Genomic DNA, 26363 nt, shown 5'->3' with positions numbered 1-26363 from the left:
AACATCATCTGAGAGTTAGTCTAAATGTCTCTGATTGGTTGGAGATGATGTCGAGGTTTATGTATTAGTATGACTCAGCTGAAGAAGAACGCTCAGACCGAGGTGAATAAATAAATCTCTTTATTAGTGCTTTAATGTACATGGAATGTAGAACAGGTTCAGATTATTGCACTTGACTGTTGTTGACGCGGCGCTGGCTTCAGATGATGAACAGGTCGTTGGTTCCCTGCTGAGGAGACGGGAGACAATCAGAGACTGTCCTCTACAGAGTTTTATATTCAGACGTTAAAGAAGAAGAAACTGATCAGACACAACCTCATTGGTTCTAATCTGAGTCTTTGACTTTACAGATGGTTACAAAACCTGGATCATGTCCTCAAGTCAACAAACAGCTGATCATGGTTCTGATCCTTCCTTCCTCCCTTTTTCATTACTTCTTCCCTTCCTTCCTTACTTTTTCTTTCCTTCCTTTCTTTCTTCCTTCCCTTATTCCTTCCTTTTCCAGCCTTCCTTCCTTCTTCCTTCATTCCTTCCTTCATTCCTTCCTCATTTGTTCTTGGATTCCTTCTGTCCTTCCTTCCTCCCCTCCCACCTTCCTTCCTTTCCTCCTTCCTTCCTTTCCTTCCACCCTTCCTTCCTTCCTTCCTTCGTTCATTTTTTTCTTTTCTCTTTTCCTTCCTTCCTTGCTTCCTTTCTTCCTTCTCCTTTCTTTTTTCCTTGATTCCTTTATGTCTTCCTTCCTTCCTTCCTTCCTCCCTCCCTCCTTCCCTACATCGTCCCCTTCTTCCGTCTGTCTTTCTTTCCTTCTCTTAAATAAATTAGATCTTAACGTGTGAGAGTCTTTCCATCTTGTTCCAAAATCTGGATCATGTCCCCAAGTCAGTTCAATATTCTACTGACCACATGATGGCGCTGCTTATTTACAGAGAGACAAGTGAGAGACAGGTAGATGGACCAGGTGAGACCAGGTGTGTCACAGTTTAGAACCAGATGCTGACCACGAGTTCCTAAATAAAATGTTCACCTTGCCCAGTTCAGGAAACAGCTCGAGCACGGCGATGTCCAGCAGGACGTACGTCATCTGAGGAGAGAACACAACAAACTCCGGTTCTTATTTGTTGCCCAAGTTACATCCTGACTAAACAACACAACGTCTACAGTCATCGATATAAATTAGACATTATTTATTCAGATCATCTCAACATCTTTTCACGTTTACCTGCTTGTTGAGGAGCGGCTGCTGCAAACCGTCAAACAGCATCTGGATGCCTTCGCGTTTGGCCTCTTCTCCGATGAGCTTCACCACAAAGTCTGAAATCAAACACGACCGTCGTCAGACTGATTTAGATTCAACCAGACGTCACATTCCTCAGTGAAGGAGTTCTTCATAAATGTAGGAACCGACCTGGTAGATATTTTATCATCTCCTCAAACGTCTGCTTGGCTCTGGCGTGTTTGTCCTCCTCAGTTCTCTCCTCGCTGTTCTCACAGAAAACTGCATCTGCACGAAGAAAAACAAGAGAATAAACTTTTAGATTTATTATTAAAGCTCTTCTTGTATGAGTGAGCCTTAAGTCTCTAAAGGGGAAACAGGAAGAGCAACTGTTAGCTGGGGGGCTAAGGAGAGCTACTGTTAGCTAGGAGGCTAAGGAGAGCTACTGTTAGCTGTGAGGCTAAAGAGAGCTACTGTTAGCTAGGAGGCTAAGGAGAGCTACTGTTAGCTGTGAGGCTAAAGAGAGCTACTGTTAGCTAGGAGGCTAGGGAGAGCTACTGTTAGCTAGGAGGCTAAGGAGCGCTACTTTTAGCTAGGAGGCTAAGGAGGGCTACTGTCAGCTAGGAGGCTAGGAAGAGCTACTGTTAGCTGGGGGGCTAGGGAGGGCTACTGTTAGCTAGGAGGCTAGGGAGGGCTACTGTTAGCTAGGAGGCTAGGGAGGGCTACTGTTAGCTAGGAGTCTAGGGAGAGCTACTGTTAGCTGGGGGGCTAGGGAGGGCTACTGTTAGCTAGGAGGCTAGGGAGGGCTACTGTTAGCTAGGAGGCTAGGGAGGGCTACTGTTAGCTGGGGGGCTAAGGAGAGCTACTGTTAGCTAGGAGGCTAAGGAGAGCTACTGTTAGCTGTGAGGCTAAAGAGAGCTACTGTTAGCTAGGAGGCTAGGGAGAGCTACTGTTAGCTAGGAGGCTAAGGAGAGCTACTGTTAGCTGTGAGGCTAAAGAGAGCTACTGTTAGCTAGGAGGCTAAGGAGCGCTACTGTTAGCTAGGAGGCTAAGGAGGGCTACTGTTAGCTAGGAGGCTAAGGAGCGCTACTGTCAGCTAGGAGGCTAGGAAGAGCTACTGTCAGCTAGGAGGCTAGGAAGAGCTACTGTTAGCTGGGACCATCTTTTGAAGTGACTTTTTTAGCATCAGACAGATTTAAACTCCTGCTCTGTGATGGTTTTATCCAGACCTCGTCGTCTGTGGCTGATTGGGTCAATAAAACTCTGATGAACCGTCCAGAGACACCTGAGAGACGAAGAACTGAGTCTATGGTCCTGACGAGACTCTACCTCTGAGCTGGGTGATGAGGGAGACCATGCGGTGCTCCTGCAGGAGCTTGTCCAGCTTGGTCTGCATGTACTGGTCCATGTAGGCCTCAAACGTGTTCTTCAACAGGATCCTGCCCGCGGCCAGGAGGTGGTGCAGCCAGTCCGGGATGTGGAACACCACCCGACCTGAGAGTCAGAACCAAGACGCCGACGTTAGGAGAGAGAGTTTAAAGTTCAGATGAAGATTATAAATCTGTTTTGATATTAACTGAATCATCTTCCAGCTCCTCTCTGATCATTATTAGAGATAAATATGTTCAATAAACAAAGATATCTTCCTTCACAGACAAATAATCAATTATTATTCCAGCCTGAATTTATACCAGATAAAAGGTTTTGATTAAATAAATAGGACTGTTGTTTTCAAACTAAATTTAAATGCAGTTTGAAAACATGTGTCATCATGAAACCCCTCCGTAGTTATCTTGTCGTATCCAGACTCTCTCCTCCTATACCTCTGCATCAGCTGGACAGCCCTCCGACCAATCAGACACTTACCGACGTACATCATGTAGTCGTACATGCCGTCCACAGGGACCATTTCCAGAAACCTGTGGTGGGGTCTCCTGCCCTTCGACTGGTTGGCGTTGTTCTTGAACAGGTTACTGAAGAGCTGCAGGAGAAAGGTTCAGATCCTACGTCAACTATCTGTGAAGGTTCTCAGTCATCCAGGTCATGGTTCATCCAACAAAGGTTCAAAAAAGGCAACTGGACTTGTAGAGTTTTTTGAGAAGACGTTTCACCACTCATCATCCGAGTAGCTTCTTCAGTTCTAGGGTGGGACCTCAGACTTCTCACCAGTCCCCTAGAACTGAAGAAGCTATTCGGATGATGAGTGGTGAAACGTCTTCTCAAAAAACTCTACAAGTCCAGTTGCCTTTTTTGAACCTTTGTTGGATCTACATCAACTATCCACCACATGGTGACTTGAAGCCCTGTTCCTCAAGTTCATACAAGCTCCTCTGTCTCCATCTAGTGGTCTAGTGGTGGTACTACAGATAATAAACACAACGCAGCCATGTTGTAGTGAAACGCTAAATAAAATATCCAAAGGTTGACTTGTGTGTACGTTGCCTCCTATAGTGGAACCAGTAGTATTTTGGAGGTAAAACCCGTTGAGACGTGAAGCATGGCCGCTGGCTGTCTCACCTTCTTGTCGTTCTCCGCGGTGGGGCTGAGGATGGTCAGCTCCGGGCGGCTCGGTTTGGGTTTGGGCGACTCGCAGGAGTTGAAGAAGGACTGGATGAACGGCTCCAGGTTCTGTCCTCTCTGCAGAACAAATCAAGAATGTTTTCACGGGTTCTGTTGAGCAGTGAAATGTGTCTGGACAGTATTTATAGAGCATCACCTCCTTCATCAGCTTTCCTGGAACGGACTTGAAAATCTTCCCTGTAAAACAAAACACATGAAGTGACTGAAGTGAAATTATAAACTCGTATTAATTCATTTATTAATGGGCTGTTTAAATGAGACGTGACTGTAAACGATGGAAGAGCTTTGGGTAAATAAATGTTCCTCAGTGAACAAAGATTTAAAACATAATATTTAGTGTCCATGTGTCCAGGATTTATTTGCTTCATTCACACTGAGATGTTTATTAATGTTTAACAAATCTAGGTACTTTATTTATTCATATAGTCAGCTGTTAGTTATATTACTGTTTATGTTTAGTTAAGAAATGTTAATATTATTAATGTGGAGGCTTCAGATGAGCAAAGAGGAGAAGAAGAAAGAGGAGGAGATGAAGAAGACAAATAAGGAGAAGAAGAACGGAGGAGAAGAAGTAGAAGAAGAATTATAAGAAGAAGAAGAATTAGAAGAAGAACAACAACAACAATTAGAAGAAGAAGAAGAATTAGAAGAAGAAGAATTAGAAGAAGAAGAATTAGAAGAAGAAGAAGAGAGGGGTGAAAGTGTTTTCTTTTTCTTTTGTTATTTTTAAATTGTGCAAAATAAAGAAATAATAAGAAATGAAATAAAATAGATGTAAATAATCTGAATCAACTGTTGTTGTTCAGTCAAACTGAAAATGATCTGGTCTGAATAAACCTGAACCCAGACTGATGTGGTCTGGCCGGTGTTCTTACCCAGGTTGACGTCAGGAAGCATCTTGTCCAGGAACTGAGACTCCATGCTGTGAGGAGACAGGAAGTCTGCCAACAGCTGACTGTTGCTGAGCTCTGGATGCTGCAGGAGTCTCTGCACACAAACACACAATCATTCAGTAGAAGAAGAAGAAGAACTGGGAGGAGAAGAAGAAACGGGAGGAGGACCAAGATGTATCCACATTGATTACAGACTATGAAGACGAACGTGTGAAGAAAATGAAGAAGAAGAAGAAGAAGAAGTAAGAAAGACTAGGAAAAGAAAGAGGAAGAGGAGAAGAAGAAGAAGAAGAACTCTTTCTGTCTTCTTCTTCAGTTTTGTAGTGACAGGGCGTATCACTGTCCTCTAACGCTACAGCTGTTTTCATCTCTTCCTCATTTCCCCCATAACTACGATCGAGCCGAGCACAGATATGAGATCAGAACCACATACCTGTAAATACTCCTCAAACTCATCCCTTTTTGACACGAGGAACTCGTAATTCTTTGGTCCAAGGATTCTTTTGGATGGAAGCTGTGCATCTGCAAATGTGCCTGGAAAAAAAAACATAAATAAATAAATAAATAAACACCAACTACATAACTAGATTAATATAACAGTGAAGTTCAATTTAGGTAGAAGGATCTAATGTTACCGTGGAACTCAGTGAGCTTTGACTCCAGTACGTAGAACTCCAGGTATCTCCTGTAGACGGACCACCTCTCAGTTTCATGACCGACTGCAAAGAAGAACGACGACAAATCAGGATAAAACAGAACCACAGAGTCATGTTAAACACTTAGAGGAGGTTCAAGAACATCACACTAATGTTTAATCTCTAATTTAACCTCCAGATATACATGTCCGTCAGCTGATTATCTCTGGATTATCTCTGAGTCCTCATGGTTGTTGAGGATTGACCAAGACGTCTCCACGTCTCCACGTCTCCATCGTCTCTGTCCACATGGATTCCATCTTGGTTCATCTTGTTTCTCTACCTCCATGTTTCTGTCCCTCCTGGAGACTCCTCACCCTGATGTTGACTCCACATGGAGCAGACATGATCAGAACTACTTCCTCGTCCATAAACCTTTTTGTGGTGTAAAGTTGGTCTGGAGTGTACCGGTCCAATCAGATCTTTGTCTCCATCTAGTGGACATACTGTGGTACTGGAGTGAACGTACTGTATATAGTGAGGCCAAATATCAATCTTCTTCTGGATTCTATAATGTTCACAATGGTGATGATGTCCAGGCTAAATAAAATGTCCTGATTGCCTCCTGTAGTGGAATCAGTAGTATTTTGTAGCCAGATTCACTCACCCTGCTTCCTGTCGTTGCGTTCGACGTCGATGCAGAAGACGGGGATCCTCTCCCTCTTGACCTCGTCGTCGTAGATGTCGACGAAAGGGATGGAGATCGTCCAGGCCGACAGGTTCCTCTGGATACCCTGATAGCTGACGGGCTCGACGGGGGAGTCGTCCTCCATCACGACGGTCGCCTCCTCCACCTGCAGGAGAACACCAAGGACGAATCATCAAGAAAAAAACACGTTCACGGGCTGAAAGGAAGGGATGTTTTCTTCGCAGAGGATCCTCTTTACCACGTCGTCGTCGATGTCGTTGATGGTGCTGGGCGGCGGCAGCAGCGATCCCTCCATGGTGGTGCTCTTGAACACGCCTTTGATTTTGCTGCCGATCCTGCTGATACCGAACGTCTCCCCTCGTTTGGACGTGTTCCTGGAGCAAACAGAGAAGGTCACGTTTGATCATCTCCGTCCTGGAGTCTTTCTCTTTGTGTTTATGCAGCACCGTGCATGCAGCATACCAAACGTTTAAAGGTTTGAATCTTGTTTCCACATAAAAAAAGTGATTTAGTAATTAATTAGCTGGAAAAATAAGCTGCTAAAAGTCAGAGCGTCCTTGTTTCCAGTATCTGCTGGACCCTAAATGTTTCTGGTAACTGCTGATCAGTGGTCTACAGCAGCTTGGAGGAATTTTAGCCCATTCCTCAGAACAGAACCACTTCAGTTCTGAGATGTTGGTGGGTTTCCTCACATCAACTGCTTGCTTCAGGTCCTTCCACAACATTTCTATTGGATTAAGGTCAGGACTTTGACTTGGCCGTTCCTAAACATTCATCTTGTTCTTCTTTAACCGTTCTTTTGTAGAACCACTTGTGTTCTTGGTTCTCGTTGTCTTGCTGCATGACCCAGTTTCTCTACACATTCAGCTCATGGACAGATGTCCAGTTAGCTCTAAACTGAACCCTAAAACCAAAGAGTGGACCGGATTAGAAGATAATTTCAAGGTCAAGATGAATGTTTAGGAACGGCCAAGTCAAAGTCCTGACCTTAATCCAATAGAAATGTTGTGGAAGGACCTGAAGCAAGCAGTTGATGTGAGGAAACCCACCAACATCTCAGAACTGAAGTGGTTCTGTTCTGAGGAATGGGCTAAAATTCCTCCAAGCTGCTGTAGACCACTGATCAGCAGTTACCAGAAACATTTAGCTGATGTTATTGCTGCACAAATTATTAATTTTCTTAAATAAACCGATACTAAAGTATAATATTTCTGTTTCGTGTTGGGTTCTCTTCATCTACTTTCAGGAAAATCTGACTATATTTACAAAGAGGTCGTTTTGGTAGCGAAACATTTGCACACAGTTTCCGTTTAGACCTTCTCTAACGTTAAAGCTCAACAAGAAGATTCAAATCTTCCACATCTTTCTTCACAGTTAAAGACTTTCTCAAAGCCCGTGTAGTCGTCAGGTTAAAAAGTCGGCGTGCAACAAGCATCAGTGTGAACCAGCGTCTCAGAGCAGCGTGTAGCGTTAGAGATCTGTTAAAGGTTTTTTCCTCTCGGGCAGGCGGCATTGATTCACGGTGCAGCCTCCAGGGAGAGATGTTCTGTATCTTCATGCATTGTATTCTACACAGCGTTTGTCTGTTTGTTTGTTTGTTTGTTTGCTTGCAGGCAGCAGCAGCAGACTCGTGCTCAAGACCTCTACTCACCGGCTTTCGTCTGAACTGAAGCTATTTCTGGAATAAGACAAGAATCATTACGTTCTGACCAAAGTTTGACTTTTCTGAAGAGAAAAGTTAATGGTGAACGCTCTCAAGTTTAGGCATTTGAAGACTGTTGACTGTTAACAATTAAGTTATTTTCATCCCTTCTTTACAAAGTGAAACATTAAATGAGATCAGCTCACAAACCTGTTGACTCTAGAGTTCCTCGTCGGAGACTCTGCTCCCATCAGCAAGTGTCTGAAGTACTGAAATAAAGACGAGAAAAGTAAATTAATGAATAATCTGTGGTTTGAGGTCCCTGAAGGAGATGGTAAACATGAATCCGACTGTAAATAAATCTTAAATCTGCGTCTTACTTCGTCGCTGTGACAGAACATGGGTGTGAAGACTCTCTCCAGCAGAGACAGGACGTGTTCGTAGGCCTCAAACAGGCAGCGCATCGTCTGCAGCTTCACCACGTCACCGTACGGACCTTTAGCCACTGACGGAAGAAGAAGAAGAGACAAACGTCAACGTCTACGAGAGAGGAAACGCAGCACGACACTGGCTGTGATGCTAACCAAGGCTAACCACTGCTAACTAATGCTAAAAGTTCATAGAAAACTAGCTGTTTTAGAGGACGATATGAACAGAAACACTGATGGAAAGCAGCACTGACACGCTAGCTATTAGCATCACCATTAGCACTACCATTAGTTTTGCCTCTAGTGTCACCATTGACATTGTCATAAGCGTAATCTTTAGCTTCACCGTTAGCTTTGCTTTTAGTACCACTGTTTGCCTGGATTTAGCCTCGCCATTAGCGTCCCCATTAGCACCGCCATTAGCACCGCCATTGCTATTTACGTATCACCATTAGCTTTGCATTTGGTATCACAGTTAGCATCAATTTTGCACCATTGCCTTTAGCATTGCCATCGCTATTGGTTTCACCATTAGGGTCAACTATTAGCATCACCACTGGCGTTATCATTAGCATCAATTTAGCCACTGCCTTTAGCATCAGCATTAGTATTATTATTAGCCTCGCAATTAGCTTCCCCATTAGCACCGCCATTGCTATTTGCGCATTAGCTTTACATATGGTATCACTTTTAGCATCAATTTAGCACCATTGCCTTTAGCATCACCACTGGTGTTATCATTAGCATCACCATTAGCTTCTCGTTTAGTATCACAATTAGCATCAATTTAGCCACTGCCTCTAGCATCAGCATTAGTATCGTTATCGCTGATGACAACCAGCTGTTCCCAGTAAACGTAGAGGCGTCCTGTTGTAAACGTTCTGCTCTGAGATGGGCGGGGTTTAAGGTTTTGAACATCTCGTCTCACCGTTTCTGATCTCCTCCACGATGAACGGGTCGAAGCTGATCTTGTCGATGCTCTCATCCAGGCAGTAGGTCTCGTAGATGTGCAGCACCTCGCCGTGTAAACGCTGCAGCTCGGCGTCGTTCAGCTCCGGACTCAGGATCTTATCGTTAAACTCCTCTGGAGGGGGAGAAACCAACAGACGAGGAGGCGTTGGAGGAGGGGCTGCTGCAGGTAAAACCCAGACTACTCACAGACCTGACGGCGGACGGTGGCTCTTACCGACAGCGAGGAGGAACTGCAGCACATGCACGGCTCCTTCCTGCTTCAGGAGGTTCATGAAGCGAAAGAGGAGGTCCTGCTGCTCCCTGATCTCCCTCAGCTCCAGCTTCAGCACCTGGAGGAGACGCAGAAACACTCCTGGTCATGAAGAGGAGCAGACAGTAACAAACACGTCTCTGCTGGTCAGATACTCACCGACGGCTTCTTGTTCCTGACGTCGGCAAATTTCTGTAAAAACGGAACGAGTGCAGACGGAGGCTCAGTGGCTGCTTCAGGCTGGAGAGAGAGAGAGAGAGAGAGAGAGAGACAGAGAGAGAGGGAGAGAGAGAGAGAGAGAGAGAGAGAGAGAGAGAGAGAGAGAGGGAGAGAGAGAGAGAGAGAGAGAGAGAGAGAGAGAGAGAGAGAGAGAGAGGGAGAGAGAGAGAGAGAGAGAGAGAGAGAGAGAGAGAGAGAGAGAGGGAGAGAGAGAGAGAGAGAGAGAGAGAGAGAGAGAGAGAGAGAGAGAGAGAGAGAGAGTTACTGGTTTAACCTGAAGTAACTGAAGTAACTGAAGTAACTTAATAATACGACTCTGAGACTCTGAGACTTACTGGAGTGTCGTCGACAAATATGAGAACCATGAGGTTGACAGTGTCCTGAAACATCAGCAGAGACACAGAGAGTTACAGAAACTACAACTATGGAGGAGGAGGAAGAGGAGGAAGAGGAGGAAGAGGAGGAAGAGGAGGAAGAGGAGGAGGAGGAGGAGCCTCCATAGATCAGACCAACTAGATGATGGATTCACATCTGGAGTCAACACCTTGGTCCATGACCTTGTCTCCTCCTCCTTCTTCCTCCTCAGTCTTGTTCTTCCTCCTCTTTCTCTTCCTCCCTCCTCCTCCTCCTCCCCTCATCTTCTTCCTCATTCTCATTCAAGTCCTTGTCCTTTCTCCTTCACCTCTTCTTTCTCCTCATAATCCACCTCTTTCCTACTCTTCTTCCTCCTCCTTTCGTCCCCCCTCCTCCTCCTCTCTATCTTTTTCTTCCTCCTCTTCTTCCTCCCTTCTCTTTTTTCTCCTCCTCCTCTTTCTGCTCTCCATCTTCTTGCACCTGCTCTTCGTCCTCCCCTATTTCCATCTTTCCCTCCTCCTCCTCTCCATCTTCTTCTTCCTCCTCCTCACTTTCCTACCCCTCCTCTTCCTTCCCCTCCCCCTCATCTTCCTCCTTTCTCCTCTCCATATTCTTACACCTCTTTCCCACTCTTCTTCCTCCTCCTCCTTCCCCTCCTCCTCCCCATCTTCTTCTTCCTCCTCTTCATCCCATGCTCCTCTTATTCCTTCTTCTTTCTCTTCCTCCTCTCCATCATCTTGCACCTCATTTCTATTCTTCTTCCTCCTCTTCTTTTTCTTCCTCTTCCTCACCCTCCTCCCCATCTTCTTCCTCATTCTCATTTACGTCCTTGTCCTTTCTCCTTCACCTCTTCTTTCTCCTCATAATCCTCCTCTTCCTTTCCCTCCTCCTCCCATTCTCCTTATTCCTTCTTTTTCTCTTCCTCCTCTCCATCTTCTTGCACCTCCTTCCTACTCTTCTTCCTCCTCTTTTTCTTCCCCTCTTCCTCACCCTCCTCCCCATCTTTTTCTTTATCTTCCTCTTATTTCTCCTCCTCCTCTCCATGTTCTTCTTCCTCCTCCTTTTCATCCCATCCTCCTCTTACTTATTCTTTTGTCTCTTCCCACTCTCCATCTTCTTACACCTCCTTCCTACTCTTCTTCCTCCTTTTCCTCCCCCTCTACCTCTCCATCTTCTTCCTCCTCGTCAATGACTCTTGATCTCAAACCTGTTTTTCCCTCCTAACATCCTAACGGTGGTCATAATGTTGTGGCTGACCGGTCAGACAGATACTCACAGGATCAGCCATGAAGTCCATGGTCGGTAGGAGAACAGATCCGGCCATCACCTCCCTCAGCAGCAGAGCCAGAGACCTGAACCCAGGGTCAGAGGTCACCACAGGGTCAGAGGTCACACAGGGTCAGAGGTCACACAGGGTCAGAGGTCACCACAGGGTCAGAGGTCACCACAGGGTCAAAGGTCATTGAACAGAGCTAACAAAGCTGAGGTACCGACCTGCAGTCCGTGGCCTTGGGGGGCATGACGTAGGGGAAGAGCATCTCCGTCAGCGTCCTCAGGTAGAGCAGCTCGTCCTTTCTGCTCCTCAGAGCCACGTGGAGGTCGGCGCCGTACTCCTCCAGAGCCGCCTGCTGCAGACCGTCCACGCCGTTGACTGGACGGAGACAAACGCCGTCAAACCTCCACACACTGACTCTGACTCTGGCTGAGTCTGAACAAATAGACACGCTCGTCCTCTCACCTCGTCCTCGAGCTTTAGCCATGATCTCCACGTGCTTCATCGCAGCCTTCATCACTTTGTCTGCGAACACGGAGGGGACGTCCACCTGTCCAGAGACCAGAAGACGAAATAAGACTTTATTAGACTGTCAATGAACTAATTAATTAATATATAGTTTATATTTTATCTGTAAATTAAATCTAATGACTCTGGTTCTTGGTCCAGACCAAGTAGAGCTCCCCCTGGTGGCTGGCTGCAGTATAGGTCATAAGCTCCGCCCCCTCCATGTTAGTGGGCGGGGCTTGGGCCTCCTCTCCATCTTCTTGAACCTCCTTCCTACTCTTCTTCCTCATCCTACTGCTCTTTCTCCTCCATCTTCTTCCTCACTCTCATCCTCGTCCTCCTCCTTTCTTCTTCATCATCATCCTCCTCAACCTCCCATCCCATCCTCTCCATCTTCTTGAACCTCCTTCCTACTCCTCTTCCTCACCATGCTCCTCTCATCTTCTTCTTCGTCCTCCATACCATCTTCTTTGTGCTCCTCTTCCTCCTCCTCCACCTGTACTCCTCTTTCTCTACCTCCTCTCCCATCTTCTTACACCTCCTTCCTCCACCTCTTCATCTTCTTCCTCATTGTCCTCCTCTTCCTTCCCCTCCTCCTTCCTACTACTCTTCCTCTTCCATCTGGTCTTTCTCCTCTTTCTCCCCCTCGTCGTCTTCTTCATCTTCCTCCTCCCCATATTCTTCATCGTCCTCTCCCTCTTCTTCGTCACCATGGTCCTCTCATCTTTCATCTTCTTCTTCCTCGTCCTCCCCATCTTCTTTGTGCTCCTCTTCCTCCTCTTCCTCCCCCTCCTCCTCCTCCTCCTCCCATCCTCCCCTTACTCCTTCTGTGTTTTCTCTACCTCCTCTCCCTCCTCCATCATCTTCCTCCTCTTCCTCCTCCTCCTCCTCCTCCTCCTCCTCCTCATACACAGTCCAGACCAGTCGTCCAACAAACCTAAACTCTAAAACCTTCTGACATAAACCGCGTCACCTTCTGAGCTCGGCGCACCAGCACCGACGCGAAGAAGCGGAAGGTCATCCTGACTTCGTCCACACACGCCTCGTCATCTGTGATGTCCCTGGAGACAGAGGAGGACGTTAATCAGCTGACTCTTCTTCTACATGTGTCTCTCTCTCTAAAAAGAAGGCGGAGCTTTTCTTACCGGTACCAGGGGTACACAAAGTTCTCCAGGACCAACTCGAACACCTGCAAGACAGGAGGCGGCAGACGGGGTCAGAGGTCAAAGGTCAGAGGTCAGAGCCAGCGCTGGCTGCTGTTAAAGGAACCAGGTGTTGACGTTACCTCGGCTACGGACGCGTCCACCTTTGAGTGAACCTTCAGGTCCAGCCATGGCTGGTAGTTCTCCAGAAGCAGCGTCGGCCTGTGATCAGTAAACACAGACGGAGGTTCTATTTAGGTTCTACTGTTGGTTCCATGAACATGACAACATCAGGGTTCCTCCACTCTACGGCGGACCACCAGGGTCTAATTTACTCCGTCATGGTCTTGAAACAAATTCAGACAACGTTTTTTTTCCTATTGCTCCTGAACGCATCCCTCCCTCCCTCCTCTAAGCCGCCTCCCCCTCCCTCCCCTCCACACACACCTGTCTCTTACCTGCTCTAATCTTTTAATACAACAGACTAAACTCGTCCCCAGGTGAGATCGTACCTGTGACGTTTACACTTGACCTTCCCGCACACGGCGCAGCTGTGGCCCAGAGGAAACAGCTCCTGGTCCCGACGCTGCCGGACACAACGACACACACAACGTTACTGACGACGCACGTTTAACGTCTGTGACATGTTCAGGTTTAAATCGTCTGAGCGCGTCTGACGTACTTTGGTCCTTGGCTTCGCCGTGAAAAGGACGTTTGGAAGGAGGGACTCTGGTCCCAGGGAGCAGTAGAAAGTGACGACACCAGCCAGCAGCGACCAGAAGATCATCAGGATGTGGATGTAGCTGCAGAGAGATCAAGGTCATGAGATAAAACACTGAAGGAGCCTCAGGGTGCAGAGGTTTAAACATTTAATCACAACTTTTAATCTGTAGTCACCTTGAATATAACCGTTGCATCGATTCAGTGTAATTAATACACAATTTAAAGGGTTTTTATTTTTGTCCATGTGCTGTGCAGCTGCTCAAACGTCTCTAATTAAGCTCAGTTTAGTTTAGTTTATCTGTTCAACATGATAAATAAATAAAGTCTGTTAGAGACAATGACGCAATAAAAGTCTGAAATGACGGATTAGTCCTCAAACTTTAAAAATAAGCTTTTACGGTACATTTAGAACAAATAATTGTCAGTTATTAAGTTGTTAATTGAGTAACGACCCCAGAATGAAAAGCATCGGCATCAGCAGGTATAGAGTTTATATATATGTGTTTTTTTATTGTTTTTATTATGCTGAATTATCTACTAGCAGCTTCTTTCCACCATGCATCACCACATGAACCTTTACATTTAACTGAAGTACTCTGAGGACGAAGAAATCCTAAAAACGTGACATTTCTCAAGCAACTTCTGAACTGGAGCAGCTGACGCCCTGCAACACGTCCCGTGACCAAACCAGTGAGACAATCACACCTTCTGTTGGTATATACAGCTGAGACAGTTGTTTTAACTGACTGACAACCCTAAAATAATAAGTAGTGGCCTCGGCATTAGTCGTGTGCAAAGACACAAAGCTTTACAATAAACACCAGGTACAGACTTTCTATAATTTATTATAATGCTGCTGAATTATCTACTAGCAGCTTCTTTTCACCATGCACTATCACATGTACCTTTACATTTAACTGAATTACTTTAAGGATGTAGAAATCCTAAAAACATGAAATTTCTTAGGCAACTTCTGAACTGGAGAGCAACAGGAGGACAGAACCACTTCCCGTGACATTACCAGCTTTATAATGACACCTACTATTGATATTTATCTCTTTATATTGGACGGATAATCATAAGTAAACAATTGTGCAGAGTAATAAACATTTATAACCTGCTGGGCATCGGCAGCACTTGTGTGCAAAGACACAAAACTTTAGTTTCCCCATATGTTTTTATTAAGCCGAATCATCTATTAGCAGCTTCTTTCCACCATGCATCATCACATGTGACTTTACATTTAACTGAATTACTTTGAGGATGAAGAAATCCTAAAAAACATTAAATTTCTGAGGCAAGTTCTGAATTGGGGAACTACAGGAGGAGCAGCTGACGCCCTGGAACACGTCCCGTGACCCAACGGGAAGATAATCACACCTTTTATTGGCCTTTATCGATTTATATTGTACAAAATAACCACGAGTAAACATCGAGCAGAGGAATAAAGAGCTGTAACCTGTTGAGCAGCACCGTCAGCGACACCATGGACAGCAGCAGAAAGCAGGAGACCGGATACTGACGCCCGGCTTCCCGCAGGACGTCAACCTTCAGCCCCCGCTTCAAATCCTCCACGTACGTCAAAATACCTGCCATCCTGTCAACGGGCCTGTTCAACGGTGAAACAATAATACTTTACAATCACGACATAACGCTTTAAATACAAGTTTAACCGCTTTAGTCGCCATTAAAACCGGAGCAGAGTGACATTAGCGCTTTAAAGAGTCCGTGTCGCACACAGTTAGCACTTTTAGCTGTTTTTTAGCTAACGGTCAAACGGCTCAACTCACAGCGGTTTAAAAAAAACAAAAAACAAAAAACTACATGAAACACATCTCGTCCTCAAACAGTGTCCTCGACTCTTCGTCAAACTGGTCCCAAACACGAGCTGCTGTCTTCGGCTCCAAAAGTTTTTCACTCCATGTTTTCTTTTTATTTTTTATTATTTATTTTTTCTGACGTCCAGTCCGACTTCCTGACTTCCGGATGGAATGTTTAAAAATCCTAGCGTGGGTTGCCACATCCGCGGGAAAGACGCGACTTTTTGTTTAAATTTAATGAACGTTACACGGAAAATAATTATAATAATAATAATAATTAAATCCAGTTTAGCAGCGAAACACTGTCGTTTTTAAATAAATTAGATAAAATTATTCTTGTAATTAATTGTCTTTAACTGAACCTAAAAAAAAAGGAAAAAAAAAAACTAAATTTGTGTCCATTAAATTAGATCTAAAGTAGACTGACGTTATTATTTTTATTTTAACCACATTAAATTACACTAAACCTGCCTAAATACCTAAATATTATTAAAACGTTATAATAATATTTATATATTTAGATTACGGAGCATAAACGCGCCAGTGAAGCGCATTAAACGTTTAAATCTTCAAACCTGGCATCCGCAAAATCCGCAAACAACGTCACTTCCGGTTGGTCGATCCATTTCCTCTGGTTAAATTTAGCAGCGTCACTAAAACTGAACTAGTAATTTATTTTACTGACATTTAAACCATTAATAATTATACTTTAATTATATTTGTTATTCTGAAAACACTTTATATCACTGACATGATTTGTAGAAATGTTAATAAACTATATAAACTGTTTATTTTTTTTATAATCCAAGACAAGCTGATATATTTTAAAAGTGATGTCATATTAACTTTAATTTGTTTAATGTTGTAATAAAACATTAAACTGCTGAAACACTGCTTTAATTTTCTTTCTGTGGATTTCTTATTTCTTAAACAGACATTAGACATTAACAGTTAATTAAAATAAAGACAAACGGATCAAAGTCAATAACTTTATTAGAAAAATAGGTTTAACTCACCTCACTGTACAATATAAAACATTTCATTTGCAAGACGAGTGCAAACACTTGTTAGGAAAAAAACAAAAAAAAAACATTTTGACTCTTAAAAAAACTATTATGATTATTGTTTTTTTCATTTTTCTTTTTTTAAATCTGGCTCTTTTCCACAAAAACAAGTTTTTAAAATAAAATAAAATAAAATAAAAGGAAGAACAAGCTGCACAGTCCTCACTGAACTGGAAGAACGCTAAACGTGAGACGAGACGCCGTCCGTCACCGTGAATGAAATGAGAGATAAAATGAAACGGCAGCGACTACGATGAAGTTTAAAACCAAACATCTGTTTAAAATAATAAGAAAATAAAAAGAAGAAAGAATGAAATGTCTGACGCACGATGCACTCCTCCTCCTAAAGGTTCCTACATTTCCCAGAATGCCACAGAAAGAGTTAAATGTTCTACTTTCAGTCAACGTGGTTTGTGAGGACTTCCTGAGGCGAACACCAGAGGAGACAGGTGGCGTAATACACCGGCCGGCCACTTCATTAGGTACGCCAGTCCTGCTCTACATCCAGCTCAGAGAAATGTTGATTCTACTGTGTTTCTATTGTGTAGCTGGATCGAGTCAGTCCAGTTCAACGGCACCACACACTCCGTCACTAGTGTACCTAATGAACTGGCCGGTGAGCGCACTCATCTCAGCCCGTGAAGAGAAAAGAAAAGCAGGCTGTTGTTCACGAAGCTTTGACTTCAGATGAATTAAATCTAATTAAAATCACGTTTAATGAGCTTTGTCAAACCATTTCTAGGCTGCGTGGCACTTCAGAGTCACTTTAACATGTTCAACACCAATTAAAAACAAACAGAATGTGAATCTAAATGCGAGCTACATCTTCACCAGCTGAAACCTTTTTTTTGTTTTTTCTTTTCCAGTCTAACGTGAGCGGACAGCCACAGAGAACAAGACACGAACCAGTTTACACATGACGGCATGATGACGTTTGATTATCAGAAACCTCCACGCAGGCAGCTTCACCTCACGAAGACGACGACGACAAAAAGAAGAAAAAGAAAAGAGTTAAGACCGCCGTCTCCATTGTGGAAGACAAAGAGTGACGGCGGGGTTTTTTATTCCAGGCATTTAGGGTTTTTTTTTTTTTTTTACTAGTTTAGAGAACAGTTTGTGTCCAGGCTTCGTTTCCAGGACTGAAAGTTCATCAAGTGCTCCGTTGTTTGGCTGTGACGTCCGTCCACGGAAATAAAAACCGAGGTAGTTAACAAACCATTTCATTTTCTGGAATGCCCGACCTTCAGCTCTGATAATCACAGACTATCACCTTTTAATGTCCATCATTTAAAAAACAAAAACAAAACAAAAAAACAACAAACCAAAAAAAAGAAAAGTTCTACTCAACCACTCCAAACTTTTTTCTTTTCTTTTAAAAAGTGCAAAGCCTTTTCCAGAAGGATGTCCGTCGTAAACTCCTACAAGTCTCACTCTTCTGATTATCTTCCACCAGGTGGAGGGGGCAAACTCAGGACATCTGCTCCCCCCCGCTCCTTTTAAAAAAAATAAAACAAAAATAAAAATAAAATAAAAAAAAAAAAGCAAAAAAAAGGGTCTGGAATACCTCTGGGCCACCGCGGTCGGGTGGACCTTACCGTTTCCGTCGGCCCGGCAGCCTGCAGCGCGTTTTCGACGCCGTGCGCCGGTCGGTCCTCATAGCGACGCGTCAGGACCAGCCTCGACCCCTTTGTCCTGCTAGTCAGGTAACAAAAGGAAGCAGTTAGAGAACCGAACACAGGAATGGGATCACATCTGCACACAAGTCTCCTAGCCCCCTCTGTCCACCGCAGAGGGAGAACACGTTCAGATTTACATTTTAATATATAAATAAATATATAAACCCCCGATGCATGCACACAAAAAAAAAAAAAAGAAAGAGGACGACGAGCAAAGAGAGAGACGGAGCGGCAGGTGAGACGAGCTTTAGACGAGCAGAGGAAGAGGAGGAGGAGGTTTGACAGAAGAGAAGAGCAGCCATTTTTTTTTTTTTTTTTTTTTTTTTAAATCTAATAAAAGCAAATAAAGTAAAACTAGAAGCGAGTCATGCACGGCAGTGGAGCACACACATCAAACCTCCACACAATAAAAACATGCAGGATTAGTATCCAGGCCTTCAACAGCTACAGGTAGATCCTTCTGGGACAAGGAGGTCGTTAAATGTCAAATTGTGTGAATTTTCTTTTTGAATTTTTTATAATTTTATGTATTCACCCCTCCCCGACACTAGAGAGAAACAAAACGGTGACAGACACCAATTGGTAGATGGGTGTGTTTTGTGTGTAATAACGGGGGATGGGTGCGTTTCACAGAGAGGTGGTTTGGAGTCTGACGGCATGCAGGTTTTTTTTTTTCTTTCACAAGGAGCCTTGAAAAATTTTTGGAAGGCAATTTTGAAGAGAGTTTTTTTCTTTTTTTTTTTTCTTTTTCCGAAACATGAATTTGCAACACAATTTGAAAGTTTTTTTCGTACACGTCGTGTAGCGTGTATATGTTTATTAAAGCAGACAAACAGCAAAGAATACAAGCCCAAAAATGTAAAAGCCCAAAAAAAAAAAAAAATAGGACTGAGACGGTCCTCTTTTTTTTTTTTTTTTTTTTTTTTTTTTAAATCTCTTTTCAATAACAAGACACGCATTAACTCTGAGACAATACAAATTGTATTTTCCATTCGTTTTTTCTTTTCTTTTTTAAATACAGGTTTAGGAGACAAATGCTTTTTCGTTGTTGCCGTTAGCGACTTAAAACATGAAAACCAGAACGTCTAAAAACATACATTAAAGCTAATAAGCCAAATAGACAGCTCCAGCACATATCTGCATCTAAAAATTTTTTTCATTTTTTTTTTTTTTTAATGTGTTATGGAAAATTTTTTAATGAGCATCTTTTTTTTTTTATATTTTTTTTCTTTCTCCAAAAAATAAAATGAAATAAAACCAGTTCGCCAGAGACAGGTGGGAGTGTGTGAGTTTGGTTTCGAGTCCAAGCGGATTAATTAAAATATGTACAAAAAAAGATAATATCTTGCCAGATGTTGTCACCAAATTTTGCGGGAAAAAAAACAAAAAAATAGTAAAAAACAAACAAAAAAAATATGCAGGCAACCGTATGGGACTGAGGGCCAATCAGATCAAGTCTCTAAATAAAAAAAGACAAAAAGAACAAAAACAAAACAAAAACAAAGACGGGTTTTTGTTATCTACTGGTTTACTTCCACTGTTGCCCAAAAGAATCCTGATAAAATTCCTGGTTGTCAGATTTGTAACCGGAATAGTTACCAGAATGATCACCACCTTGGAGCGGTTGCTGAGCAATGGGTTGAGAGCCCCAGTTCTGATTATTGGTCTGGCGCCGCTTGGAATCTGGCTGGTTGTACCCGTCAGCTTTGCGCTTTCCTCCTACATTTCCACCGCGGCCACCCCGAGCACCACGTACCCCTCCTCGCCCTCTCGGCTGCAAGCCTCCTCTCGCGCCTCGCCCGCCGCCGCCGCCGCCTCCTCCTCCACGGCCTGGTCCGAGCCCGCTGCCGCCGCCGCGCTGGGAGAAGTTGACCCGGCCCCTGGGTGCCCCGCCGACGCCGCCTCGTCCTCCTCTAGCCGGCGAGCCGCCTCCTCCGCCCCGGGCGCCCCTGCTGCCGCCGCCCCGCCCTCGGCTCGGCACCTGGAAGTCGTCGTAGCCGTAGTAGGGGTCGTCGTAGCCGCCCCGGTAGTTGTGGTAGTCGTAGCCGTAGTAGTCGTAGTAGTCGTCGTAGCCGTAGCCGTAGTCGGGGGGGTAGGCGTAGCCGCCGCCTCGGTTGCCTCCTCGGCCCCGCCCCCTACCAGGAGGAGGCATGTGGGGAGGGGGAGGGTAGTAGTAATAGTCATCATACCTGGAGACAAGAGAGAGAGAACAGAGGAGGTTCAACAACAGGAAGACGTTATAAACAAAACTGATTAAACTCAGCAGAGGTTTAACTCTTCATCTAACGCTGATTTAATGGGATTTAAACTTTAGGAAACTTCTGTGATCGATTCATGAAATAAAACCGATTCCTGCAGAGTCGTCACCACTGACGAGAAAGTTCTGGTTCAAGGTTCGAGATGATTCAAGATGTTTATTGTCAGATACTCAGTAAAAATAGAACATAGAAAGAAAAACACGTGAAGAACAAGTAGAGTAGAACAAGGTGCAGGAGGAATCAGCTCATTTAGAGCACAGGTGGCAAACATACGGCCCGCGGGCCAAAAGCGACCGGCCACAGGGTCTAATCTGGCCCACAGTGAATTTGCAAAGTACAAAAAATTACATAGAAGGCTGCTGTTTATCAATGAAAGTAACTGTTAGCCCTAAGCTGTCCACTGCTTTAGTAAGAGACGTGGACAGAACACAACACAGACAGACACTGGACTAAACAACAGACAGCAAAGTGTCCAAACTGCACTTATTTTACTGAGAAATGTCCTTTTTAAAGTCTAGTTTATCAACTGGAAACGTTTACTTGTTCTTTTTTGCACTAAAACAAAAGAGAAAAAATCAGGAGCTGTCGTTACTTACAGGTTATTATCTTACTGCTTGAGATCAAACTGGGACTGTATGTTTGTGGCTCTCCAACTAAAATGAGTTTGACGCTCCTGATTTAGAGACATTTCACTTTTGGAACAATTTTCCTTCAAACTAAAACTAATGTTTATGGTGTTTATGTAATGTTTACAGGCTGCTGATCATGTTGTTCATCTACAGGAAAACTAAACATAAGAAAATGTTTGTAAGATTAAATAAAGAATCAGAGAATAAATCTAATTTATAGTAAACAGACTTTCAATCTAACTTTAGCTAACTAGCTCTTATAAAGCTGAGCTAGGAGTCGTTTCCCTCCAGGTTTAGACCAACTCTCTTTATATAATTATAAATCTCCACGGTCTAAAAGTCAAGAGACATTGAGGACAGAGCAGGTGAGGGACCAGTGAAGGTGGAGGGTCTGAGGGGAGGAGGTGCTTTGGGAAGGGAAGGAGGAAGAGATGTTCCCAGGAGCAACAGGAAGAACAACACAAGCCCAACGTTGTTTAAGACGCTCAAAAATATTTCAGATTCACTATGAGACCATGGTGGATTAAATTAGACCGTGGTGAGCCACCACAGTATTAACATCGTAAGGGAAACTCTGATGTTGTCGTTGGTGTCTCCACCATATCGTTCCCTCTAGTTTCTCATCTTTCATTTGTCTTTGGCTTCATGTTCTACTAATCTCGTTGTCTCGTGAGATTTCTAATAGAGGGCGACAGTTTTTCAGCAGTTTCACTGTTGGTAACGTGACAGGGACGGGATAGAGCAAATAATCAACGGGAGCGGGACGGAGCCGGAGATTAAATTAAAATAAATTTAGCCTAAGTGTAGCCTAAATTTCCAAGGCAACCTCAGTGATTTGACCGTGATTAACCAAACATGCTACAGGGGGACAAGCTGGGCAACAGAGTCTGACAACTTTAGACAACAACATAGAGAGCGGGACAGGATGGGGGAGTCTTTCTCTCAGGATTTTGCGGGACGTGATCGGGATATAACGGGAGTATTTTTGTGGGCTCTGGATGGGACGGGAGCGACAACTGATGTCACCCTCTACTTTCTAACGAGAGGAAACAGGAACTGGCAAAAAGATATTTCATATTTTTTATGAATCGATATTTGATCTTTTAAATCATCGCTTTGAATTTTCTAAAACGTCTCAAACAAACTCAACTGGACTCAACGCTGAGTTTCTTGGAGACGTTTCGTCCCGTCCTGTTTAACCACCACGCCAGTCTTTTCTGGACAACTGAGGACTTTTTAAAGGCAGCCTGAGCTGACGGAGACGCCAGGTGATTCTTACATTTGTGTCTTGGCCGCTTGTCTCTGGGCTTTCCGCTCCTTCCTCTTCTGATCTGGTGGCTTTGCAAAAACGATCTCGATGGGTTCTCCCTCCAGCTCCTTCCCGTTCATCTCATCCAGCGCCTGAGGAGATAAATAAAAAAGGTTCACGTCTGTTCAGCCTTTCACTTTACTCGTCACTGAGGCAGTTGAACCGACTCCAGTACCTTCACGGCTCCGTCCCGCTCCTCAAAGTGAATGAAGGCGTAGTCTTTGAGCTTCTTGACTCGCTCCAGTTTTCCAAACTGGCTGAAGGACGTCTCCAGGATTTCCTCCGTGACACCGTTGGCGAGGTTCCTCACAAATAAAACCTTCACCTGCAACGAAGAGGAAGAAAAGTTCATCCATCATGTGGTAGAAGTGGATCTCTACAGCGAGGAGGAGGAGGAGAGAAGATCAGTTCCTCACCTTGGCCATGACTTCTGGGTCGGGGTCTTCAATGGGGTCGGCCCACTCCACCGTCACCACGTTGCCCCAGACCTTCACCTTCCCGCTCATCAGCCGCCGCCGGGCCTGGGCCGCCGTCTTGTGGTCTTCGTACTCCAGGAAGCAGAAGCCGCGGTTCTTCTTCTTGTCGTCGGGCTGGTGGTAGAGTATGACGTCGCTGAGACCCTCTGGACAAGAGACAGACACTGAGTGAGGCAGGAAATAAAAGCCCCGAGGGGGGGGAGAAGAGACCGGTCCGGGAAGGAAAACGTTACCTGTGACTTTAGAAAACTCCTCCACTATCTGCTCCTTTGTTTTGCTTTTGGGAATAGAGCCAACAAATAGTCTGTTGTTGGCCACAGATATACACACCCCGATGTGCTTGCCAGGACGAATCTCGTGATTATTACACTGGTACAAGAAGAAAGAAAGAAAGAAAGAACATGACGACAGCTGCCAATAAAAACACAACAACTGCCTCCAACAACCAGGGAGACATGGAGCTTAGTTATTCCACTAAAGGAGAGGACGTGACTGGACATGATCCTGTCTCTTCGTCTCTGTCCCGGTAGACTCTCGTCCCGTTGACCAACCTACCAGCTTCACGGCCTCCTGAGCTGCTTCTTTGGTGCAGAAGGTGACGAAGGCGTAGCCCCTGTTCAGACCGCTCAGCGGGTCCATCATTAACCTCAGGTCCCAGATGGGACCGGCCTTCTCGAAGAGAGGAACCAGCTCGTCCTCAAACAGGTCGCGAGGAATCTTCCCGACAAAAATCTACAAGAAGAGAAAGGAAGTATATTTAAAGACTAGAGACTCAAAGCCTAGCTCCCTTCATCACGTCTGATTTGTTTATTTGTTTTTTCTTTCATTCGTGAAGACAGACCTCCGTCCCGACGGTGGGCTGGGCCCCGGAGTAAACGGACTCGGGTGGGGGCCCGCCGTACTTCCTCTGGCCCGTCGTTACGTCGAGTGTGTAGCTGGTTCTGTCCAGGAGCTCTTTGATTTTAGCTTCGTCCGGTCCTTTAGTGGCGTCTGAAACTTTAGTCCCTTGTTTCTCTCTCTGCCGGTACGTCTTCATCACCCCGCAGAGGAAGGCACTTTTGTTCTGGAGGAGGAAGAAGAAGAAGAAGAAGAATTAGAAAGCTGGACATTTTACTCCCGTTACTGCACTTTAATTTGAAGTTCAATTTTGCCTAAAGACGACATCTGTTAGTTTCAGTTTGATTAATGTAATAAATCAAAGACTGGACTAAGCTCCAACACCGTCGACGTTAAACTTACTTGCACGTGTGACAGATCGCTCTCTTTGAACTGGACCAACACTTGCAGCGCTCCCTCCTCGTTGAACTCTTTCAAAGCCTCGATGGCCCTTTCGTCGAGGTCACTATGAGCTACCAGGCCTGAACAACACAGCAGCACAGTCACTGTAAACACGGTGCGCACCATAGCTGAGGAGGCTCATTATTAAGCGTCTGAGCCGGACGGACAAAAAGGAAAACCCACAGAGCGGTGAGAACCAGGCCCGGTCCGGTACAACCAACACCGTCTGAGCCGCTGGGTCTTTTTCTTTTGCTGCTCCTGCTCAGACGGTAACGTGGCCAAGCAGCTGCTCTATTGTCTCTGCCAGCTGGCTTCCATCAACCCTTTCCTTCACCCATTCAGTCCAGCGTCTATATGAAACCTCTCAGTCTGGGGTTTGATGTGCCTGCTTGTGTCTGGGGCAGCTCCGGTCCGAATGTGTAAACGCAGCGACACAGCAGGACGTTAAATGTCCTTTTTTCTGGCCACTGACGTGATTAAATCAACTACTTTAGCTGCTGGATCTCCACTCACAGCTTTAACTTACTAACAGGACATATCAGAGAAAGTTAGAAATGTCACATGTGATGTGTGTAAGATAAAAATAAACCAAGTTAACCCTTTATTTATCCCACAGTGGATAAATCTGCAGAGTCGCAGCAGCACGCAGGAGACAAAAGCATTAAATACGTACAAAACTAGAAAATTAAACACAACAGAAGTCGTATATATATGTGTACGCTGCACATATTAGACCTTAACACGAGTGGTTTTATTCTTAAACGGCCTCAGAAGGTTAGTGAAACTGCACATATAACGTATAATCAAGTCAAAAGGGTGAATATCCTTTAGTTTCTGATTTAAAATGCGGCAAATCCATCTACTCTTCCAGCAATCACAGACTTTTTATGCATTTATGTTTTTATTGCTTCCTCTTATCTCCCGTGTGCCACTGACCTTAAAGTGTGTGTGTCGTCTGAGCCAAAATAAACTTGTCTTTGTGTTTTTTCTGAGTTACTACAGTTAGAAATCAGCTTTAAAAAAGGTTTAAGTGCTCCTTATGGATGTAAATATGCATCAGACCCGACGTTAAACAGTGTTGTCATGTGACCTGATCAGCTGGAAGAGAGCAGAGGCTGCACGGTCCCGAGAGAGTCAAGAATCAAAACAACAATGCCACGATGACGAGTCCAGAGGTGACACCACAACAACAACAACAACAACAACAAAGAGACGCAGAGACGTGCAGGTGAACCCGCCGGGTCTTACCTGCTACATAAAGTTCATCCAGCTTCTCGGCGACTTTCTGAGGTAGACCAGCCTCCAGCAGAGCCTCGAAGTGCTCCGAGTGGCTCACCGCCGCCGCCGTAGTGTCCATCGTGTCCATCGTGTCCATCGGCTCCTCCGCGCCCTCCGTGCCCTCCGTCCCGTTCCCGTTCACATGATCGGTGGCCATGTCTCCGGACATCTGAGCACAATGGAGATCGACAACAGCTGAGACGAGGGGTGGCTGCGTGTGCGGTTTGGCGCCATCGCTTCGCCGTTTACAAACCCGCGACGTTATCCGAAATTACGAAACTGAAACAAACACATGGACGGCGCCTTCAAAGGAGGACGCACACATGGCCGAGACGAGGGCTCCGTAACTCTACCCTCACCCTGCCCTGCCCTGCCCTGCTGAGGGACGTAGTAATAAATAAATAATCACCTCAGCAAAAAGAAAAAAGAAAAAAAGCCTGTAAGGTTTTCATTTACATCCACCACGCCTCTGTTAGCTGGCTAGCTAGCTAGCTATCGGCGGCTCGTGCAGATCACAGGCCCAACTGCCGCCGTGCGAATCGCAACCGCTACCAGGACAAAGTTAATAAAACATAAACATAAAACCTTTACTCTATCCAGTACATGACATTCCTATAAACTCGGCGCACTTTACCCTCGCATGTAACGTCCCTTCAAGTGAGCGTTATCCAAAGCGGGCCCGTTTTTTTTTTTTTCAAAATGCCGGCTAGCTGCTGATGCTAACGGTAGCCGGGGCGAGCGCCGCATCCAGCGAGTTAGCGTGCGAAGAAAGCAGAAAAAAAAACAAAAAATAAAAAACAACGCAACGGCGGTTTTTTTTATTTTCTCCGGGAGGGGGTCTCGGTGCGTACATACCATGCAGATTTGAAGTCGGGTGCACGATGCTGATCCGCCGTGTTGAAAGTGCTCCAATTGAAGGGGGGGAAATAGTCACACCGGTGCTTTTTTTTTACGGTTGGCTTCTTTACTCCCGGCGAAACAAAATGGCGGCCACGTAACGTCGCGAGCTCTGCTTCTGGCCAGCCGTCTAAGGGG

The 26363-nt window shown here is 44.9% G+C and overlaps 2 protein-coding genes across 15 annotated transcripts; both read right to left on the bottom strand.

Annotated features, from left to right (window-relative positions):
• Positions 1 to 102: 102 nt before the first annotated feature.
• Positions 103 to 15512, bottom strand: snx14 (sorting nexin 14). 4 transcript variants are annotated; one of them, XM_084560797.1, is made up of 30 exons: positions 15331 to 15512; positions 15000 to 15149; positions 13500 to 13620; positions 13330 to 13403; positions 12961 to 13039; positions 12821 to 12864; positions 12649 to 12736; positions 11634 to 11718; positions 11390 to 11546; positions 11172 to 11247; positions 9877 to 9921; positions 9482 to 9562; positions 9287 to 9401; positions 9029 to 9184; positions 8053 to 8177; positions 7883 to 7941; positions 7682 to 7708; positions 6269 to 6404; positions 5989 to 6175; positions 5322 to 5405; positions 5120 to 5220; positions 4669 to 4780; positions 3930 to 3970; positions 3731 to 3850; positions 3080 to 3194; positions 2543 to 2707; positions 1406 to 1501; positions 1220 to 1311; positions 1025 to 1081; positions 103 to 229 (listed from the first exon to the last, which is right to left on the bottom strand). In XM_084560797.1, the coding sequence occupies exons 2-30, from the start codon at positions 15134 to 15136 to the stop codon at positions 200 to 202; spliced, it is 2805 nt and encodes a 934-aa protein (XP_084416923.1). In that variant the 5' UTR covers positions 15137 to 15149; positions 15331 to 15512; the 3' UTR covers positions 103 to 199. The 4 variants fall into 4 exon arrangements, with proteins under 4 accessions (XP_084416923.1, XP_084416924.1, XP_084416921.1 ...); XM_084560798.1 differs by lacking the exon at positions 7682 to 7708; XM_084560795.1 differs by lacking the exon at positions 7682 to 7708 and having other exon boundaries at positions 11390 to 11718.
• Positions 15513 to 16335: 823 nt separating this feature from the next.
• On the bottom strand, positions 16336 to 26302 carry LOC311498925 (heterogeneous nuclear ribonucleoprotein Q-like). 11 transcript variants are annotated; one of them, XR_014699428.1, is made up of 12 exons: positions 26184 to 26302; positions 25299 to 25497; positions 24012 to 24130; positions 23614 to 23835; positions 23328 to 23504; positions 23006 to 23141; positions 22713 to 22918; positions 22472 to 22621; positions 22267 to 22388; positions 19700 to 20289; positions 18020 to 18119; positions 16336 to 17917 (listed from the first exon to the last, which is right to left on the bottom strand). XR_014699428.1 is itself a non-coding variant. In XM_084559715.1 (11 exons), exons 1-11 carry the CDS (start codon positions 26184 to 26186, stop codon positions 18091 to 18093), a joined length of 1953 nt encoding a protein of 650 aa, XP_084415841.1. In that variant the 5' UTR covers positions 26187 to 26302; the 3' UTR covers positions 16336 to 18090. The 11 variants fall into 11 exon arrangements, 7 of the variants coding, with proteins under 7 accessions (XP_084415841.1, XP_084415842.1, XP_084415844.1 ...); XR_014699429.1 differs by having other exon boundaries at positions 18020 to 18116; XR_014699430.1 differs by having other exon boundaries at positions 19857 to 20289.
• Between the last annotated feature and the right edge of the window lie 61 nt (positions 26303 to 26363).

Source organism: Chelon labrosus (assembly GCF_963514085.1).
Source record: "Chelon labrosus genome assembly, chromosome: 14".
Classification (NCBI taxonomy): domain Eukaryota; kingdom Metazoa; phylum Chordata; class Actinopteri; order Mugiliformes; family Mugilidae; genus Chelon; species Chelon labrosus.
The sequence above is the reverse complement of the archived record's forward strand: the minus strand, read 5'-3'. Positions and strand labels throughout refer to the sequence as shown.